This window comes from Macaca thibetana, chromosome 2 (genome assembly GCF_024542745.1).
Source record: "Macaca thibetana thibetana isolate TM-01 chromosome 2, ASM2454274v1, whole genome shotgun sequence".
NCBI lineage: Eukaryota > Metazoa > Chordata > Mammalia > Primates > Cercopithecidae > Macaca > Macaca thibetana.
In genome coordinates this window covers 41,190,954-41,204,837 of record NC_065579.1, presented here as the reverse complement: position 1 = coordinate 41,204,837, position 13,884 = coordinate 41,190,954, and the positions used below count along the sequence as shown (strand labels likewise).

Genomic DNA, 13,884 nt, shown 5'->3' with positions numbered 1-13,884 from the left:
CTACACGAGCCCACTCACAGCCCCACCCTAACACAGCTCCCAGGACGTTTGAATGTCTGAGGCCCAGTTATTTAATGTCTTTGAAGGCAGCTCTCTCAGCCCAGCCCCTGTGATGACCACCCACACTCCCCCTGGCTGATCCACATGTTCCCTCATATGGTTTTGGCAGCTCTGTGTTCTCCTCACAATTAAAAAGGAAACAGAGGTATGGTTTGGGTCTCACTCTACATGCTTGGAGGCTGAAAACCGTTTTTGCTTCTATTCTTTTCTCTTGTTCAGGGATGACCTGGACCGAGCCATTGAGGAATTTACACTGTCCTGTGCTGGCTACTGTGTAGCTTCTTATGTCCTTGGGATTGGTGACAGACATAGTGACAACATCATGGTCAAAAAAACTGGCCAGGTGAGCTGCTCCTCAGGATTTGCCAAGGGCCTTAGTAATGCCATTACTTACGTATAGCATAATCTCCTGTGTAACTCAGCCAGATTCTTTAGTGATTCTCAGTGTCATGTCTTTGTCTTTACTTCCATTTCTCACCGCCTCTCGTTTCATATACAGTCTATTACGTGTATTAATTTGTTTGCTTGCTTGAAGTTAGATGGTAAGCATTTATTTGTTTAAAAAATTATTGAAGGCTGGGCGTGGTGGCTCACGCCTGTAATCCCAGTACTTTGGGAGGCCAAGCAGGCCAGATCACCTGAGGTCAGGAGTTTGAGACCAGCTTGGCCAACATGGTGAAATCCCGTCTCTACTAAAAATACAAACATTCGCCAGGCATGGTGGCAGGCGACTGTAATCCCAGCTACTTGGGAGGCCGAGGCGGGAGAATCACTTGAACCCAGGAGGCGGAGGTTGCAGTGAGCCAAGATCGCCCCACTGCACTACAGTCTGGGCGACAAGAGTGAAACTCCATCTCAAAAAAAAATTATTGAAAAAATTTTTGTAGTTAAAGTGGCCTTTTCTTTCAATATAAGAAATTGTATTTGGGATACATTTGTACCTAACAGAAGGAGCAGATAAGGTACTGGATGTATTAAATTTAAAGATAACCAATACTTTTAAAAAAAAGTTGGGATGAACCCCACTTGAGTTATTTTCTGTTTTAGAACATCATACCTAATCATATATGGGAGAAGGGAGAACAGTCATGTGAGTAATAGCATTCTGGGGTACCTAGGGAATCTAGGCCGTGTTATTTATAAAGTGCTTAAGTTTTCAAATGAAAATTTCATTTTTCAGAGTGACATGTTTGCAAACATTTTTTGTATTAAGCAAAGACAGATGAGATATCTTAGATAATTTTTCAGTTTAGCCACCCTAGGAATTCCCACACTCGCGGCATACTAGAATGAAAGTCTCTCTGGGTCACTGTGTGAACTTTGGTTCCATGAGGGACCCAGAGTTTTGTATCTCCTGGGAAATCTGGATTAGTTCTGGCTTGGGCTTTGAGAGTTGATGTGGAATGAATTTGTAAGGCACTATAATACATGAATGCACTATGTAGGATTGAGGAATCTTGTGTCCATACTTAAAAGGATTCCCTGGGACTTCTGGCCAATCACATTGAATACTTAGATTTATCTCCATTTTCTTCAGATACACCTCTAAAACAATAATAAGGAATTAAGAAATATGTAAACTCAAGAAGTCAAAGATGATAGGAAAATAGGCCACAGTGGGTGCAACATATTACCAGACTTGAGGGTGATAGAAAGTGAGATAGAGAAGCGGCAGTGACTTAATAGAAAGTCAGTACTTGTGAAGGGGTATGCAAGTCTCATAAAAGCTCTGGAATCAGAGGCACCATGTATCCCTGTTCAAGGAGGGATATAGAAAGAGGCTGAAACAGAACTAGTTGGCAGTTTATATATGGAACAGTTAGGCACTCAAGTCCCCTTCCCTATACCAAGAAGGAGATAGATTTATTCTCTGAACAAACTGGTTCTGACTCAAGCACACTTATTTCCACAGAGGCTACAGGAAAGGGTCCCATAAATGAGCGAAAGGCAGCATAGTAAATGGTACAATCTGCAGCCACTTCCACTTGCTTTATTCTAAGAACACTGGCAGCCAGATGTATAGTTGACCCTCAGTGAGAGACTAGATGATTCTATTCTAGAAATCTGATTGGTTCCATTGAAAAGTCCTACAGATCCGACAGTTGAGATTTCTCCCTAGTTTCTCTACAGGGAAGTCCACCAATCAACAAGCAAGCCTACCACGTACATAGAATTTTCATTCAGCTTTTTAGTGATTCATTGTTAAATATGAATGGTTAAGGATTAATATACTTTTTAAAAATGACAATAATGTTTGTTTATCATGTACAACATATTGTTTTGAAATATCTCTTCATTGTGGACTTGATAAATTGAGCTGACCTGTGTATTACCTCACATACTTATCTTTTTTGTGATGATAACATTTAAAACCTAGTCTTTCAGCAGTTTTCAGGAATGCAATATATTGTTGTTAACTATAGTTGCCATATTGTAAGACAGATCTGCTGAACTTATTCCTCCTATCTAAGTGAAATTTTGTATTATTTGACCAATATCTCCCCGGCCCCTGCAGCCACCATTCTACTCTCTACTGGATTAACAGACATTTAAGGGAAGCCTCTACCATGAAAGATAGAAACCAAACAAGCAAAATAGGGAAGAAAAGAAAAGAACTCTGGGAAAACAGGGTAACTGCAGTAAACAGAGGGTGATTTTAAAAATCAAAGCAAAAAAATAACGTTGTATCTTTAAAGTAATAATAGGATTCTGTCTTTTATAGTCAGAACATAGAGGTCTTGAAACTTAGAAATAGGAACAAACAAAAAGTTAAAATAGTAATAGTGTAAATATTTTGTAGCAGGCATAGTTGTAAGTGCTTTATATATAATCTAATGCCTTCAGGCCTGATGACAGCCTTATAGAGTGGTGGTATTAGCCCCATTTTACAAGTGAGGATATTAAAGCAACAGAGAATAGACGTGTCAGGATTTTAACCCTGGCAGTTTGGCTCATATTCTTTTTTTTAATCCGCCATGCCTTAATGTCTCCAAAAAAATATGATAAATAGAGAAAAGATCCAGAAACAATAGAGACTCAGTCTAGGGAGGTATACTCTCAGCCTAATGGGAATTCCAGAAAGAAGGAGAATGTCGTGAACCCGGGAGGTGGAACTTGCAGTGAGCCTCCTAGATCATGCCACTCACTCCAGCCTGGGTGACAAAGCAAGACTCCGTCTCAAAAAAATAAAAAAAAAAGAAGAAGTAAAAGAGAAGAGGAAACAAGGGAGGGTACTTACTAAGCAAATAATACTAAGCCATTTCCCAGAGCCAATGTTCATGAATATCTAGTCAAAATAGCACAAAAATTATCTGGTAACAGAAGAAAAACACCCTTACTAAGGACCTGCACTATGAAATTTCAGTGCATCAGACATAAAGAGAAAGTTTTAAAACTTTCCCAGAGACACAGCAGGCCACATAACAGAGTTTAGAAGTCAAAATGACTTGGCTCCTCAATAGCTACGTTGGCAATTATAAGACAGTGCACGTTAGCCTTCATAATTTTGAGGGAAAATGATTTCTAACCTAAAATTGGATAACCAAAGTGGGTTTTTTTTTGTTTCTTGTTTTTTGTTTTTTTTGAGATGGAGTCTTGCTCTGGCCCAGGCTGGAATGCAGTGGCGCGATCTCGGCTCACTGCAACCTCCGCCTCCTGGGTTCAAGCGATTCTCCTGCTTCAGCCTTCCCAGGCAGCCGGGACCACAGGCACACGCTACCACGCCCAATCAAGTATAAAGGGTAGAATGAAGACATTTTTCCAACTTGCAGGGTCACAAAACTTGTCACTCCTCTGCATCTTTTCTCAGAGACTGCCAGAATAAGGGCATCTACCAAAACGAGCCTAAACCAATAATTCTCAAGTTGGGTGATTTTTCCCTCAGGGGCATTTGTTAATATGTGAAAACAGTTTTAGTTGTCATAACTGGGGGGTGGGGTAGTCTAGTGGGTAGAGGCCAGGGATGCTGCTAAACACCCATAGAGGACAGAACCCCATATCAATTATATGGCCTAAAATGTCAGTAGTGCCAGTGTTGAGAAGCCCCGGTCTCAACCAAAAGAGAATGTAATGGGGGACACAGAAAACAGGCTCCAAATGGGAGAAGAGGAAAGGGAAGGCCCAGGATGATGGCTCTGCAGCAGCACCAGAGAACAACCATCCCAGCTAGAAACCAGTAGATTACCTGACTGTCTGGAAAACAGTTTTGAAAATGATTTGTAGATTTGTTGTTGTTGTTTGATTTGTAGATTTTTAAGGAGAGTTTGGGAAGAATTAATGCTAAGGTCATAGGACACTAAGCTAAATGAATGAATGAATACATGCATACAGTTTTCTCAAGGAAAAAAGGTGAACAACATGTGAAAAATAAAAACACTGAAATTGATGTAACCAGAAATTATGACATAATGTGCCACAGTGTGTAGCATTATGTTAGCATAAAAGTACTAAATCTTTATCTTCCACAGTAAGAATAGTAATATACAATTAGGGAGCAAAAATGAGTATAAACATATTATTTAGAAAAATGGAGGTAGACACCAGGAAAAACACCTAGTGAGAAGAGTAAGAAGTTACCTCTAAAGAGTAGCACTCGATGTGGGGAGCTAGTAGGGCAAGGATGTACTTTTTTTTTTTTTGAGACAGGGTCATTACTCTGTCAGCCAGGCTAGAGTGTAGTGGCATGATCATGGCCCACTGCAGCCTCGACCTCCCAGGCTCAAGCAATTGCCCCACCTCACCCTCCTGAGTAGCTGGGACCACAGGTGTGTGCCACTATGCCGGGTTAATTTTTTCCTTCATTTGTAGAGATGGAGTCTTGCTATGTTGCCCAGGCTGGCCTTGAACTCCTGGGCTCAAATGATCCTCCTGCCTCAGCTTCCCAAAGTGCTGGGATTACAGACGTGAACCACTACACCCAACCTGTGCTCTTTTCTTGTTATGTTTTATAGAACTATTTTACTTATTAAAAATCAGAATTTTAATTCTTTGGATGTATTTTTCTTTCTAAAGAGTCTCCTTTTCCACTAGATATCTACAGTTTAATATCAGGGTTATTTATTATTGATTGTAAAAGTCTTAAGAGTGTTAGATATGGTCTGCTCTCACCTGGCTCAGTGGACTATAAACAGAGGAAGAAGGGCTCAGATGAGGATGGGTATAGTTCCTGGGGGTCTAGGACTGTGGAAGTTTTGCCTTTATATTTGGAACCCACCAGAAAAATGAAGAAAATTAAATCCCATTTGTTTTGCAGCTCTTCCACATTGACTTTGGACATATTCTTGGAAATTTCAAATCTAAGTTTGGCATTAAAAGGGAGCGAGTGCCTTTTATTCTTACCTATGATTTCATCCATGTCATTCAACAAGGAAAAACAGGAAATACAGAAAAGTTTGGCCGGTGAGTACTGCCCTTGTGCCAAGGCTGAACACTTCTAACATTTTCTCATCTGAACACCTGGTCTGGCATTTCTTAGCTGTAGTATATGTGGATCTGGGAGATACTCAGTCTGATTATAGGAAGCTTTTGGGGGAATTTGCCTGTCAGATTATTGTGCTGGTTCAGAAATTCTCAGATAGGAGAAACAGAATGCTAGAAATTTAAAATAGTTATTGTATTTTTTTCCAATAATATACTACCTTTTACCTGTTTCAGAACATTCTCTGAAACTGTTAAGACAGTTGATAGGAAAATGCTGAAAAGACATCTGCTGTCATTGTGTATGGAGTACAGTAAGGGAACCAGGATTCAGGGCAAATTTTTAAATCTCTGATCTATTACTGACTACCTACATGTTCCCAAGCATAATACTTGTCTTTTTGCCTTTGTTTCATCTTAAAATGGGGACAAAAATATAAAATTAAGGGCTACTGTGATGATTAGAGACATATCATGTAACCCACACGTACTTAACAAATGATTGTCACTATCCTTTATAGTTCTGTTTGGGTTTCCTCAGAATATACCTCAGTGGGTCTGGTTTTCTCTTTGGCAAAATAAGATGGTCCTCAGCCTGGCATGGTAGGTCACGCCTGTAATCCCAGCACTTTGGGAAGCCAAGGCATGCAGATCACTGGAGGTCGGGAGTTCAAGACCAGCCTGACCAACATGGTGAAACCCCATCTCTACTAAAAATACAAAAAGTAGCCAGGTGTGGTGGTGCATGCCTGTAATCTCAGCTACTCAGGAGACTGAGGCAGGAGAATTGCTTGAACCTGGGAGGCAGAAGTTGCAGTGAGCCAAGATCACACCACTGCACTCCAGCCTGGGAGACAGAGTGAGGCTCCATCTCAAAAAAACAACATTGGATGATCCTCTTGAAGGACCATCTTGAAGAGAAGAGAGAGGGAAGGCAGGATGACAGGAAGGAGTAAAAGCACTGACACTGATTGGAGGTACATTAAAAAAATTAGTTTCTGGAATCAGACCACAAATACAGAAACCAGAAGTATGTTCAGAAATCCTTGTGGATTATAATTATAACTGATTTAATAATCAGTTCTTGCATCTCATAGAATTAAAATGTCTAGATTATTAATAAAAATGTAATGGCTTTTCATCATAGAATTTCTATTTAGTTGTGTTTTTGAAAAATATATTTGTGATGTTAGAGAGATTGATTGTATTATGTAGATTTTAGTCCTGGGACAGTTTTCACAGAAGTAAAAATCAGAAATGAACCTTTAGTTCAGTAGGAATTTTCTTATTCTAATAGAAAATCTAGCTATGTTTTCTTAGTTTCCTGTATGAAATGTGCTGTCTCCCCTCTAACACTGTGCTCATGTCATTTGCTGCATCACCCAAAGGTTCCGCCAGTGTTGTGAGGATGCATATCTGATTTTACGACGGCATGGGAATCTTTTCATCACTCTCTTTGCGCTGATGTTGACTGCAGGGCTTCCTGAGCTCACATCAGTCAAGGATATACAGTATCTTAAGGTATAAAACCACTTTTCCTTCTGTCTTGGACTTTGTGGGCATTGAGCTCAGTTTTAGCTGCCTGTTTTATTCAAGTGGCTGAAGGGAGTAGAACAAAGTCATTTCCTCTAAGATGGTTCTTAGTCAGGAGGGAAAGAATCTGGGAAGTTCACATAAAGGAGGAATTTTGAAGAGTAGCTTGTAACCCAGAAGATTTTCCCATCAGTAGAAGGGGCATAAAGTAGACTGGTATTGGGCTATAGCCTTCTTACTCACATTACTGAAAGACCGCAGATCAGGCGCGGGTTGGCACCTTGATTTTCAACAGCCTGCCTTTTTCTTGTCAGGGTCTTAGTAGGTCTTGAGTCATCTTACTGGATTTGGGTGGTAGTGGCAAGCAGCTGTGTGTCCTGCAGTAATTATAAATTATTTTCATCTTCAAAAACCTTTTGGAAGGAGTCATATTATCTCCCTATCTTGGGGTTCTGCCTCCTGCAGATGATATTTAAATAAGAACATGAAGCGTGCTGCCTGATGGTGGCTGGGAAGGCACAACTAATCCAGCCTCCTGCAGACTTTATTATTTGCACATCTCTACTGAAGTTATATAAAATCATATTTTTCCCCTTCCATTTTAGGACTCTCTTGCATTAGGGAAGAGTGAAGAAGAAGCACTCAAACAGTTTAAGCAAAAATTTGATGAGGCGCTCAGGGAAAGCTGGACTACTAAAGTGAATTGGATGGCCCACACAGTTCGGAAAGACTACAGATCTTAACGATCAGCCTTCGCTCCTAATGTATTTGTTGGTTTCATTTCGTTTTCATTTTGCACTTGCACTAAATTGAACATGACCCTGTCAGAGATGTTATAAAGGGAATGAAATCCTGAAACTCAGAGTTAAATTAAGAACAAGGCATCCCACAGAACCTAATCTGAACAATCCCCAATGATTCCCTCTGCTTTTTGAATGCTTCCAAGACTTATCATGAAAACTGTCAATGGATAATCATTTCCTGCTGACTTTGCACGCCAAGGAATGCTACTAGAGATTGTTTCTGTTTTTGTTTGTTTCTTTCTAATATTTGGTACTTTCCCAGAATGGTGTAAATACTTCTTTTCAATGTTGTGACCAAGTATTGTCACTCAGCCAACAACTTTTCCACACCTGGGGGTTGGTGGCTGTTCTTACTTTCCAAATGAGGCTAAAAAGAAAGGCATCTTTCTTCCCTTTTAAAATTGTGTAAACTGCAAATTATAATATAATTTGAATTTTTGATTATTTTCCAGAAGAAATCTTGTAAACCTGTGGATACTCATTAATTCTTTTGTTAATATTTATTTCCATGATAGCATCATTCCAGCCAGACTTGCTGAAAATCTACTGGTGAGGCAAATATAATATATATAAATATGCTACATATATATTTATAAAATTTCTAGTGGGAGTTCTATATAAATGTTTCTTTGGTATTCTTCAGCCTGTGATTTAAAGTTTTACAAAAAGCAGAGCTTTTTCCTAAGTTACTTTTCAGTTAGGTAACTGTGTGATCCAGTTCTTCCAGCTGCTTCTATAATGAGGCACATATTAATACAGTTTTTATATGGTATCTATGAAAGAGTTCACTTCATAGAGAATAATACTTGAGCAAATGTATCCAAGAAAGCAAGCAAATGAAAAGGAACCTATTTATGGAATAAACTCCAGATCAGAAATTCAGTATTTTAGAAAAATGCCAGCTCTTCTTAACTGTATTTATTAAAACTTGTAATAATGTGATTTTTTTCAAGAATATTAGTTCAAATTGAAATGGTTTCAGGCCACATGGAAATCTTTTAAGTTATTTGTTGAGGTACCATATATTTAGGGTGCTAGGGGCAAGTAATATTAATATGTGCAATAGGAACTACTGGTTTGAATGTGTAAATGGATGATCTCTCTGAGTTCTGGCAACATCCAGCAAAACTACTGCTTATTCTCCAAAGAATATTGGGAGCTCTCAATCCTCAGTGATATGGGAAAGAGAACTGAGTATTTGCCCTATGACTGAGTTTTCTATAGGAATTTTATTAAAGAATGTTTAATTTTGTTGTCCTTCTTAATGTTCTCAGTCAAATAAATGAGTGAGCTGGTTTCGGCTGTTCTTGGGATGGGTGAGCCTCTTCTTTATGGGTAGAGTGGGCCTTTGGAACTTTGCACTGGAACTCCAAGAAATGGCCAAGTCGGTAGACAAACCAACCTCAGGAATAGGCTAAGGCCTATTATGGCCTCTTCCCTGACTTCTCCCCTTGTTTCCCAGCCTCATCAGGCATGGTGTAGGAGGCCCTTTGGACTTTGGTGGGAGCCTGAGGTAAGAAGCCATGCATGTGGCAGGTGCCCTGAGGTCTGGGTAGTTACTTGGCACCTGAACCAAGGCCAGACTGTGCTGCTTTGGAGCTCTTGTTCACAGGGCAGATGCTGGAGCAGTCCAGTTCCTTGGAAATCACTCAGCTGAGGATGGGAGTTGGCCTCTGGATTCCTCATTTCCAGGGCTGGTATAGACTCACTGAGACTTCCAGGAATAGGACTGTGGAAGGACAGGTTTATTCAGAGATCTTTGTCTAGTAGCCACCCACCACTTCATGAACCAGGCCGCAGGTCAGTGGTTTGGAGAATGGTGAACACTGCCAGGAAGAAATGGATACCATTCTTTCCAGAGGGGTCTCCTCAGCCAAAAGGAGGGCCTTGATAAATACATGCCAAATCAGTGAATGTGGATGTCTTTAAGAGCAAGAAAGGGAAATGAACTTCTATGTGTGTCCCCAAACAGTCCTGGGCCTGAACCCAGGATAACTCTTGACCCTCTCCCCTCTGACCTCTTCTACAGGCCCCCACTCCAGTGTAGCCAGGACTGCGTTGCTTAGTAGCTACTGAGCATTCCTAGCAAGCACTCCCTACAGACTTTTTGAATTGCATGTCTGTGACTTTCAGGAGCTCTGGTGGGGCCAGAGAGGAACAGGTAGAAGGCAGAAGGATAGCTACGCTCCTGGACGTTAGGACTCCAGACTGCGCGAACAGCTTCCTACGCAGGATTGGTTACCCCATGTCTTGCCTCTTGAGCACTCTGACCAACAATGGACATTATCCCAAAACACTTCAATTCCTGTCTTTTGAGCCTTTCCCATGTTCCCCTGAAACAAGGTCTTAGAAACTGTACATTTCCATACTTGAGGATAGCGTCTGTGTCTACAGTATCTGGCGGGGGTAGGGGCTGGGAGGGGCAGGCAGTGCAGAAGATGACTGTTAAAGTAATTCTGGAGTGCTCACCTCCTGTCTATAGGCAGACCCTGGACTCCAGAGACCAATATTTGTAATCCAACTCTGCCTTTGTTACCCTTAAGTAAGGTATTTATTTCTCAGGGTTTATACTTCCTAATTGATAAAATGAGACTATTAATACCTACCCTACTCAACTTCTCTGGGGTAGGGAGGGCCTGGGTTAAAAGTAGGGATAGGAACTTGTGCTGAGCCCCAACTCAAACTCACTTCTTTCCTTGCTCACCCCTCTCCAAGACTACTGAGGGAAGGAACTCTGGGGAGGAAAACCCCATCCAGTGTTCTATCTTTGTCTCCTCTCTGGGGAGACCCTCCAGGGTATTCTTAGTTCTTCCTTGTCCAGACCTCGGCCAGACAGCCTGTAACATCGGGGTCACTTGTCTACAGAAGGTGAAAGATTGGTCTGTGGAATAGAGAGCAGATAGGTACCATGCCATGTAACCCTGCCGAGTGGGGATGAGCAGCTCTTAGAAAGGCGGGGGCAAGGGCTAGAGTTCCTTGGAGGGGAAGAGTGATGGGAAGAGCTGGCTAGGTACAGCATATATGCAGGCTTGGAGGTGAGAAAAAGCGGGATTCATGGGCACTAACATGCTCAACAATTGTTTCTTTCCATCTGCCTTCCCATTCCTCTACTCCAGAATACTACACCTCTTCTCAGGGATCTAGCTAGCCCCATCCTCATGGAGTTGCTTCCTCCTTCTGTATTTGGCAGTTTTATCCTCTTCTCCAATGATGGAAAATCTATCTGACATTATCTTCTGAGCTATTCCTACTCTAAGATGTATACGAACATTTTAGAACCCATGGTTCCTTTTCAATTTTGACAAAGCCTAGGTTCAACAACTTAGAAATTTTAGCCTTCCAGACCCTCCCTCTCTATCTTCCTCTCTCCTACCTTCTTTTAATTATGAAAAATAAAGTATAGAGAAAGGTGCATAGACACTTAACAATAACATTAATGTATAAAGCAAACAGCCATGTAACCACCACACAGGTCAAGAACATTACCAACACCTCAGAAGTCCTTCAGGCTCCCATTCCTGGTCAGGAGTCCCTCCCCCATGCCAAGGAAATCACTATACCCTCTCTTATGGCAATTTATTTCCTTATGTTAGAATTTATGCTGCCTACTTTTTTAGTCAGGTTTTTTCACTCAGTGTTGTGTTTTCAAGATTCAGCCATATAGTTGCAAGTAGCTGTACTCATTTATCATTGTATAGCATTCCATTTTGTGGCTGTCACATAATTTTATACCCTTTCTACAGTTAGGATACATACAGTTTGTTCCTAGTTTGAGGCTATTAGGAATAATACGTGCCACTATCATTATAGTTTATCTCCTGGTTCACATATGTACATGTTTCTTTGGATGTATATACTTTGGATGTCCCAGGATTATGTGTATGTTTATCTTGGCTGGGTAATGCTACAATAAGTGGTTGTACCAATTTCTTCCTCTTCCAGTGGTACATGAGAATTCTTGTTGCTTTACATTCTCAACAAAACCCAGTTAATTTTCAGCTATTCTGGAGTATAGAATCAATTGATTTTCGTTTCCTTGATTAGTAATAAAATTAAGGGTTTTTTATTGTTTTTGACCATTTGGATTTTCTCCTTTGTGAAATTCCTGTTTAAATTCTTTGTCCATTTCTTTATTGGGTTACTTGTCATTTTGGCTTTTTGGGTTGTTGGTTTTTTGGTTTTAGTTGTTTTGAAGAAGGGTTTTTTTATTTTGCTTTTTTGTTTGTTTGTTTTGTGAAGTTCTATATATTCTTTTGGATACAGGCTTTTCGTCAGTCATAGGTGTTAAAAATCCTTTCCCACTGTGTGTGTAACTTTCCTTCTCATTCTCCTAATGGTTTCTTCTGATAACACAAGATCTTAATTTTAATGTTGTAAAATGTATCATTCTTTTTTGGGGAGGTTAGTACCCATGTGTAAGTGTTTAGATTTCTTTTCTCTGAAATCTTGAAGATATTCTCTTGGATTATCCTCCACACACTTTATATTTTTACCCATCCCATTTAGATCTGTAGTTTACCTAGAATTGCTCTTTACAGTGTGAAGTTCAAGTCAATTGTTTTTCCCATATGGGCACCAAATTGTATCATTCCTCAGTTTTCTTTGAAGGGTTAAGTAACGTGTCCATAGTCACAGAGTAGTTGATGGAGCCAGTATTCAAACCCAGGAAGTAAGAAGCCTGTTTCAATTATCTGTGCTCTTTACTCACAATGCCTCAATATACATGTCAGATTTATTGGGTTCCACAAATAGAAACCTGTGGAAATTTTGAATCAAATTGCATTTTAGGTTGAGACAAATTGTCACTTCAGAATATTGAGTTTTCCAAAGTATGTAAGTGGAATACCCATTTATTTAGATTCTCTTTCATTTATATCCACAGTGATTTATAGTATTCTGTGTTTATATATTATACATCATTTGTTAGATTCCTGGGTAAGTGATTTTACTGTAAATTTCATTGTTGTTAATCTATAGCAATCATTCTCAAAGTGTGGTCCCCTGATGAAGAGCATCAGCATCACCAGAGAGAACTGATTAAAAATGCAGATTCTTAATTTTTAATTTTTGTGAGTACATAGTAGGTATATATATGGGGTACATGAAATATTTTGATACAGGCATATAACATGTAATTATCACATCAAGGTAATTGGGGTATCCATTACCTCAAGCATTTATCCTTTGTGTTACAAACAATCCAGTTATACTCTTTTAGTTATTCTAAGATCGACAATTAAATTATCAACTCTAGTTACTCTATTGTGCTATCAAATACTAGATCTTATTCATTCTTACTATTTTTTGATACCCCTAGAAATGCACATTCTTGGTGGGGCCCGGCAGCTCACACCTGTAAACCCAGCACTTTGGGAGGGTGAGGCCGGGGGATCACCTGAGGTCAGCAGTTCAAGATTAGCCTGGCCAACATGGTGAAACCCTGTATCTACTAAAAACACAAAAATTAGCTGGGCATGGTGGCTGGCTCCTGTAATCCCAGCTATTCGAAAGGCTGAGGCAGGAGAATCGCTTGAACCCAGGAGGTGGAGGTTGCAGTGAGCTGAGATCACACCACTGCACTCGAGCCTGGGTGACAGTGAGACTCCGTCTCAAAAAAAAAACAAAAAACAAAAAAAAAGAAATGCACATTCTTGAGCCCTGCCCTGGAGCTACTGATTTAGAAATGGGGGTAGAGCCCTAAAACCTGTATTTAATTTAGTTAATTTATCTATTTTTTGAGATGGAGTCTCGCTTTGTCATCCAGGCTGGAGTGCAGTGGTGTGATCTCGATTCACTTCAACCTCCGCCTCCCAGGTTAAAGCAATTATGTCTCAGCCTCCTGAGTTTAGCTGGGACTACAGGTACGTACCACCATGTCCAGCTAATTTTTGTATTTTAATAAAGACAGAGTTTCACCATATTGGTCAGGCTGGTCTTGAACTCCTGACCTCAGGTGATCCACCTACCTCAGCCTCCCAAAGTGCTGGGATTACAGGCATGAGCCACTGCACCCAGCCAAACCTGTGTTTTAATAAAGTTCCAGAGCAAAGGTCCATACAAATACATTTGATGT

At 40.3% G+C, this 13,884-nt stretch overlaps 1 protein-coding gene across 3 annotated transcripts in view; it reads left to right on the top strand.

The window, feature by feature from the left end:
• Nucleotides 1–9,128, top strand: part of PIK3CB (phosphatidylinositol-4,5-bisphosphate 3-kinase catalytic subunit beta) — a 188,594-nt gene extending 179,466 nt beyond the window's left edge. For all 3 annotated transcript variants that reach the window (XM_050779675.1, XM_050779677.1, XM_050779676.1), the window contains 4 exons: nucleotides 280–403; nucleotides 5,312–5,457; nucleotides 6,864–6,996; nucleotides 7,614–9,128. In XM_050779675.1, the coding sequence (XP_050635632.1) occupies nucleotides 280–403; nucleotides 5,312–5,457; nucleotides 6,864–6,996; nucleotides 7,614–7,751 (541 nt within the window). In that variant the 3' untranslated portion in view covers nucleotides 7,752–9,128. The remainder of the gene's footprint in view (nucleotides 1–279; nucleotides 404–5,311; nucleotides 5,458–6,863; nucleotides 6,997–7,613) is intronic.
• The last annotated feature ends 4,756 nt before the right edge of the window (nucleotides 9,129–13,884 follow it).